Source organism: Condylostylus longicornis, unplaced genomic scaffold, assembly GCF_029603195.1.
Source record: "Condylostylus longicornis isolate FDR11 unplaced genomic scaffold, ASM2960319v2 ptg000018l, whole genome shotgun sequence".
In the NCBI taxonomy this organism is placed as follows: domain Eukaryota; kingdom Metazoa; phylum Arthropoda; class Insecta; order Diptera; family Dolichopodidae; genus Condylostylus; species Condylostylus longicornis.
The window spans coordinates 12,571,258-12,579,692 of record NW_026577987.1 but is presented as its reverse complement, the minus strand read 5'-3'; the positions used below and the strand labels follow the sequence as shown (position 1 = coordinate 12,579,692).

The following is an 8,435-nucleotide window of genomic DNA, read 5'->3' as shown; positions in this document are numbered from 1 at the left end:
TTTTTAATTTTCTTAGTTTTTTTTTAATTTTCTTTAAATTCTGTATACAAGAGTAAGAATAGTTGGTTGTTCGCTTTATCGTTCTTTTTTTTGTTTTTAATAATTTGTTTTTTTTTTTATAATTTTTTCATTTATATTTTATTTCTTTTGTATGTTTTCATGTTACTTAAAAAAAAATCTGGTATTTAAATTGCAAAATCGTTAATATTTTATAATATAATTATAAATTTTATATTTTAGTTTATTTCAGTTTTTTTTTTATTTATTATTTTTAATTATTATTATTTATAAATATTGTATTTAAAGTTTTATTTTTTTTTTAATTTTTAATATTTTTTTTTTTATTTTATTAATTTTTTTTTTTTAATTTGTTGCTGAATAGAAAATATCTTTGTATACCACATACATACGTTAAAGCTCACACAAACACACGCACAAACATCATTACATAGTTATCAATTGTTTTAGAAAAATAATAATAATAATAATAAAAAAAAAGTTATCGAATAAATATTTTGGTGATTGTGGTGTGTTGCAGTGTGCGCAGCGAAAAAAAAAAAAACGTAGTAGTCGCCTAAATAGAAAAAAAAAATTTCTGAATTTTAAATTTTCTTTTTTTTATTTTTTAATTATTATTTTTTGTGTTTTTTAATTTTAATTTTATTTTTTTTTTCTTTGAATAATTTATTGACGATCTGTGGCACGTAATTTCTCTTCAACTGCTTCCCGAGATGCTTCTGATAAATCGGTGGCTTGAATATACTTTTGTACACCGACCAATGATTTTTTCAAGGCATCAAAAGAGCTGGAGTACAACATCTTCTTTTTAACCTAAAATTAATAATGAAAAATTAATGAATATTTTCAGTAAAATATTTTTAAACACAAAACGCATGCGTACATACATATATACAAATATATAAGAATATTTGGGCATATTTCTTGGAATATATAATTTTGTGTCACTTACAAAGTGATAGTGACAAAGCAGTTGTTTTATTCTACCAGTCACGAATAATGTCATTGCTTTTTAACATGTCATATTTTTCGAGTTAAACCAATTCACCACTGTCTTTGAAATAGCAAAATTTTAAACGATGTAGCAGTAATAAATCAATTTAGCTTAATATATTACTAAATTTGGCCATATAACAGTTAAGGCGTCAGATTCTAGGAATAAAGTGACAAAGTCATATGAAATAAATGAAGTTATTTTTTTTCGGCAATTTTTAAAAAATTTTGAAAAGATCTCATAGGAAGGTCCTGAAAGGATTCTCAATCCAGATTGGAAGGAAATCCAAAAAGAAGAAATGCATTCATCACAAACGTTTGAAATTCAAAAAATTTCTCATACAATATTGACAATTTACAGTTTTTGTATAACACAATTGCATGCAATTGCATGCAATCTAAGCAAATTACGCATCGAAAACAATTGAAATGATTAGAAAGAATCAGTCTACTTATCTGCTAGGATCTGTTTCGTATAAAGGCTAAATTTAAGTTCTTAAACGAATTTACGTGGATTTGCCATTTTGTTTTCTTAAACTCAAATTAAATTTCTTTGTTTTACAAATTTATTTACAATTTAGCAATAAAATCAATAAATGAACTTTTCAACAAACATTTTCAACTTTTATTTTTACAATGACAGATTGGGAATTTAGAAAAATCTTCATATTAAATACATATTAAGTTTAAGTGTCATTATCAATATCAAAGTTTGCTTTAGAATGAGAGAACCATTGACATTTTACATGGAATCTATTGACATTTTACAGCAAGCGCAATATTACTGTGGCAGCGGAACAAGAATATGATTTTTTTTTAATTGAACTCATAAAGTAATTCTATAGCTTATTCCAAACTAATATTTTTTTAAAATTTTGTCCATTTTATACTTATGTACATATAAAAATAAAGCTATATTTATCTAATCTTAAAACATAAAGATATCCGCAAAATGTTTAATCATACATGCTATATATACATATGTAAATAAATGAAAACATTTCATATAACATTATTCAAGATTCCATAAAAAAGTCCAAATAATAAAATGTTTTTATGATTATAGCTTTAATAATGGCATATTGTAAGTGTAAGTATAGAAGATGAGTTCAATATTGTACATTTCACCAAAATAATTCATTTTGCTGGAAATTTTTAAATTCTTCTGGGAGTTGTTTACGACCAGTATTCTACAAAGTATTAAAAAATAATTCAATATTGAAATTTAAATTTTGAGTGACACTAATAACAATATCAAAATTACAAAGGTTTTTGATAATACAAATTAAAAATTTTCCATATTGCCTCCTCGCCCCTTCACCACAATCCAACCCCAAATGCCTTAAAGTTCTTTTTAACAACCATACTTTTTATACAAATACACATATAACACTTAATAACACTTGAATACTTAATTTATAATAATATTAAACTTACCCTAGCAGTATCTGGGCACCATGACATAAGGAAAAGTTTTTGTTTTTTAGAGCTTTCAGATGTACCTTGACATTGATGCATATATTCGAAATCAAAAAGGCCATACCTAAAAAATTAAAAACATATCATTATTATCAATAATCAATTGTTGATTTTTAAAAAATGCTTATCACTTTATTTTTTTCGATATCTTATCAAAGAAATTTAAAGTATAATTACGATATAAATACGAAAAAAAAAATTAATAACACAAGATTTAAAAAAAAAATCGGTTTAGAAATCTTTAATATTTTTTAAATTTAAGTAAATAGAAACGATTAATATTATAAAATATTAGATCATTTTCGAAAATAAAGTCAAATTCAATATAAAAATTGAATGGAATATAATTGAAAATATTGTTCTATTAATGCAGTCAGTCCCGAGTTTTCAATCCCTACAACAAGATTTACTACATTAGTACCATAGTATACAACCACATTATTCTTGTTTTCAAGAATCATTAGAAAAAATTGATGAAACAACTTAATTGAAATTATTTAGGAAAATTTCGCAAAAGCTATGTGAGCTTATTTAAATTGAAATTTTTATAAAAATTCATTGATTTGGGAAAAGTACGCACTGTAGGAAGATGAGTGTGTGCTTGTTATGTCGAAAATTACAAGAGAAAGTGGTAATGTTTCACCATAACACAATTGTAAATTGTCAACTAAATAGCTATTAGGCACCTAGTTAGTTAATTTTATTAAAACAAAATTAATTTAATTGAAAAAAAAAATAAATGACTTTACTGTACTGTACGACCCCTATATGGTACAAAACTAGTATTCATTTATTAGGAATATAGGAATTTACTAGGAATTTACTAGAATATAGGATTTTATAAACAAAAGGTTTAAATTTACAAATAACCAAAAGAGCTAAAAATTTTAATAATTAACGTATGTTGGACCCTTTCATAATTTAAATAATTCTTTAAATTTACTAAACTTTTTGAAACCCTAATTATTTTGCGTACAAACATTTTTGAAATCTTAATATTTAAAGTAACTTTTATTCCGAGTTTTGTTAATTCAAAAACAAAACAAAACTATTAGTGCATTTAACATACCGACATTCGCCTGGACCACATTTTTGGATATCTTCTAAGAAAGCGTCGTACTCAGCATTACGTTCACCAACAGTTTCTACATCAATTTGTTTTTCATCACGAATGAAGAAAATTACATAACGATGTTTTTTATCCTTTTTGATTTCTTCATATGTGGTCTTACATACGTCTGATACGGTTACACCGGATGCCTAAAAATATAATAAATATAATTAATAATTATGAAAATTTTCTTAATTTATAAAATATAAATTTGAATAAAATAAATATAATTGTTTCAAGGACATGTTATCAAAATTTAAAATCATTAAAACTGATAAATTTTGTACACCAATCCTTGATAAAATTTTATTATTCACAGTTCTCTGAAAATTAATGAATGCATGTTTTTTCGCAATCAAATTTAATTTTATATAAAAAACTGTGTTACCCCTGTAATATATACATACAATATCAAAAATTTGAGCTCAATACTTTAAACTCTTTGCAATCTTAATTGTTTAAAAAGACGTTGTATTGTCTCTATATTTATTCAACAAACCTTTTGTGACAAAACATAATTTAAGTCGCTTTCGTGCTTCTCGTCTTACAGAGTACGTAAGCCAATTTTGTCAGTTAGACTACGTATGTTAGTCTCCTTTTCGTATTGAAATTGTGCAGAGACGTTTGGTCTTGGTATGTAAATAGACTTCAGCTTTGCAGGTTAAAGCCGCTTCGCTTCCGAAGTGTGTTTTCTGATATAGTTTCCGTTAATCAATTTGACGCGGTAACGTGGTTACCGAGGTTTAATTATGTCGAATTTCTTACTGGAAGAAACCCAGAACCTTAAGATCGGTGGAGCTTTTCAATGAAATCAACTTATATTCGTTGGTTTTTTTGGTGCTAATATAAATAACAGGCTACCTAAGGCCAGATTCTACGGCAACATTGATTTTGTTTAATTATATTCTTATAATTATAATTTGATGCTTTATTTCATATATTAATATTAAATTAATACTATTAATTTTTCATTTCCCCAGATTTCACTTATAGTATAACACGTTTGTTGACTAAGTGGTGTTTACTTTGCTATACTAAATGCTTGTTCTAGGCGATTGTCTGATATATATATATATATCGACGAAATTATCAATTTCTCTACATATTTCTGAGTGATATGATTTATCAAAATAATTTAATTATTAATTTCAATAAATGCAAAATAAATTTAAATCATAAATTGTTTTTCAACTCAAAAACTCACGCTACAAACTTTTTTTTTCACAAACAAAGAAAAACCTTATTTTTTTTTGTTTGTTTGCTGTGGCTGAGTATGACTGAAAACATTTTTTTGAATCATAATTTGTAACCAGCAATAATTTTTGATTTCACAGTTGAATTAAAGAAATAGTTATTATTTAATAATATTCACTATTTCTTTAGTGTAAACTGTGGACTAGTTTTAGTGAATATCAAAAATTATAAAAAAAATCTTAATCAAACATTTGTTCTTTTAGCACACAAAAATTAGCTGGGTTACATTTAATAAAAAAAATATAAAATCAAACAAAATTATTTTAAAAAATAAAATTTAAATAATATTTTAACATTTTGTTGAAATTATTTAAATGCAAAAATTTCTAAAAATTCAAGAGAATTTTTAAAAATGTTAAAATATTGTTGAATATTATTAAAAATTCAAAAAATGTTATTAGTTTCAATTCTCACAAAATATTGAAAATATTATTAAATATTAGTGTTAATTTTAGAAAACAGGGCTGTGTTTTAGTAACAAATTAAAAATTTAGCTAGAATATTTTCAAATTTAAATTAGTATGATAAATCATATCACTTGATTTGCAAAATATTTCAAACTCTTCTATTTTTTTCATGTAAGTTTCAGTTTCAAGTCTCCAAGTGCATATTTTATTTTAAACTAATGAAATTTAATTATTAATTATTTGCGTCTTGATTTATGTTTTGTTAACCTTTTGAGTGCATACATGTTCCACTTTTGTCCAGCAACATTTTAAAAATTAGATCGTTTTTAAATTATCTAATTAGTTTACTTTCAACTCTAAAGAGCGAATGAAAAAAATTTGACAATATAAGAAACTATAAGTATTTTTATTACTCAAATATATTAAAGCTGTTTTTTTGCAAATATAAGTACAAGAGAAAAAAGTGTTACAGGTGTACACTCAACGTCCTAAAAACTAATTGTACACTCAAAAGGTTATTACATAAATAATAAAATTTTTCAATTTAAAGGTCAGTAGTGCCTTATAAGGGTAGTTTTCAATTAAATAAAATGTTCGTTCACCTTCACTTATTTTAGGATTACTTATTTAATAAATTGAGAAGAAATATATTAATTTCAAAATTTAAAATAAATTTATAAATTTAGACATAAATGCATTTAACTTGTTCTTGAAGAAATTGCCCGAATATAAAATCTTGCTTCTTTATTTTAAACGATTTTTCAAGCTTTTATAAAGGATTTTCTATAAATAAAATTTTGCTTCCAAATAAAATTAAAAAGGAAAATGCTTATAATATTTATAATCACTTTTTATTCTATAAAATAAATTTCATTAATTAAATAGCCGCAAAGAATAGAGGTTTTATTGAAAGTTATACTAGAAAACAATAACTGCGAAACGCAATACTTGCAATGTATATAAGACATTTTAACATTGCATATAAATATATGATGATTATGCAATATATTTTTAAATATTCGATAAAATCAAAACAGCTCATACTAATTTCTCTTAATTTTGGCGAAAAATCAGCCATGTTTTTAGACAAATTAGGTTAGCATAATTTAATTTTGAACACAGTTGCAGTTGTCGCTATACATCACGCGATTTACTGCGTTTATAAACAGGCAATATCTTCATTATGATATAAGGAGTTTAGAATTAAAGTAGTTATTAATAGATATACGAGTATATAGACAAATAGGTAAGATTCAAGTAGATCAAGTATTGCATTCATAATTTATAAACAAGTAATTTTCATATTATTAATAAATTAAAATTAAATTTATTTTTTATTTTAATATCATAAAATGTTTGGACTTATTCTGCTCATATTGAATTAAAATACCTTATATTTATTATTGTTAGTAATTAAATTTTTTTATACTTTTACATTTCTTTTATTTATTCCATATAAATCGAAAACCAAAGATGAGGATCAATAGACCCATTAAAATAATAAAATTTCCACATGTACAATTATGTATATATGTAGAAATATATTTTAAATGAGAAAATGTAATTAATTTTATATTTCTATTAATAGGAAATTGCCTAGCACGTCAATTTTTATTTTATAAAAAAAATTTTTTATAGTAAGTACTTATAAAATTATATGTATACCTTATCTTTATATTTTAAGTGCAGACTAATAAATCTGATCTTCTTAAATGCATTAAAAAAATTTTTTTTAAATAAAAATAAATTCTTTGCATATATGTATATGAAACTTGAGATATAATAAATAATATAGAATAAGCATAATCAACAAAAATATTTAAGAAAATATGTATAGATATATGTATGTATGTATTGTTGTTGTTATGCATTTAAAATGAAGTGAACACATGTTCATAATAGAACTATTGATTTATATGTAGCTATGTAGTTACTAAATCGCAAGAATGCCTGAAATGCATTATAATACACACACACACACTTACATATCCATATTTATTAATGAAATTGTTTAATATATGTGTGTTTGTGTTAGCATGAAAATCCAAAACAAAAAAAAAAAAAAAAAAAAAAAAAGAGAAAAAATTTATAATTTGCAAGATTATGCAGTTTTTTTCTTTACTTTCAGAATTTTTTATAGTGAATAAGAGTAAAAAAAAAAACATTAAAGGAGTAAAAATTTTTAAACTTGTTTGTAATGAGGCGTAAAATTTGCCAACAATTTTCATAAATTTTGATACTCATACGCAACTGCTGCATGTTAACTGTGGGAAAAGAACCAAAGCGGCGAACGACAACGGCGGACGATTTCCGTTGCTGACACAGAACAAGAGCGAAACGACAAAATCAACAGCATAGTATTTTGCACACAATGTTATGGACACATGGAAACAAAATAATGTCAACAAAAACCGCCAGTGGAATTTAATTTTGAATGATTCTGTATTTCGCTTGTGTATTCTATAGGAATTCTGACATTTCGGAGCGGAAAATCTCTCTTGTTGTTTTCAACTTAATACTTATCGGAAATTACTAAACAAACGGTAAGTAAACAACGCATTTACTATGAACAATACTATTCGTGGAACGTCCGCAGCCGTTTTTGCTTTTTCGTGCAAAGCACTTGTTTATAAGTTTTTTTTTTAATTTATTTTATTAAAGAAGATTATTGACATATTGCCCGAACTGCCATATTATTATCAAAATAATTAAAGAATTAAGATTAAAATATAAATTTTAAGGGAAATGAAGAAACGTCAGTTAATTGTATTTTTAATGTTTATCACATTTATTTTAATTTTTTTTTGTAATTCGAATATTGGCTGTAACCAAAAATGTACAAGTATAGAAAAATTTTTATTGTATGTAGACAATATTTTTAATAGTTAGTCACTACTAAAGGTACTTTACGAATTTTGAATAATAAAAGAAAAATTTAAAAATACAATTTTCCTCTTATTTTTTTTTTATTTTTTTTTTCTGTGTTATTCACAAATTCTAAACATAAAAGAGAAATTGTGTAAAATACCAGATCGGTTGGTGAACTTTTCACTGTGTGTAAAGGAAAACTAAGCGAAAATGTTTTGCTTTTTTTTTATTCTTGTTTTTTTTTTTTTTTATTTAATAATTAAAAACAAAATGATAACCCTGAGACAGCAATATTCTAATAATGC

The 8,435-nt window shown here is 24.0% G+C and overlaps 1 protein-coding gene across 1 annotated transcript in view; it reads right to left on the bottom strand.

Annotated features, from left to right (window-relative positions):
• Positions 1-299: 299 nt before the first annotated feature.
• The window catches only part of LOC129606351 (cofilin/actin-depolymerizing factor homolog), a 45,493-nt gene continuing 37,357 nt past the window's right edge, over positions 300-8,435 (bottom strand). The window contains exons 2-4 of the mRNA XM_055516637.1: positions 3,560-3,750; positions 2,449-2,554; positions 300-831 (exon numbers count right to left, since the gene is read on the bottom strand). Of these exons, the coding sequence (XP_055372612.1) occupies positions 685-831; positions 2,449-2,554; positions 3,560-3,750 (444 nt within the window). The 3' untranslated portion in view covers positions 300-684. The remainder of the gene's footprint in view (positions 832-2,448; positions 2,555-3,559; positions 3,751-8,435) is intronic.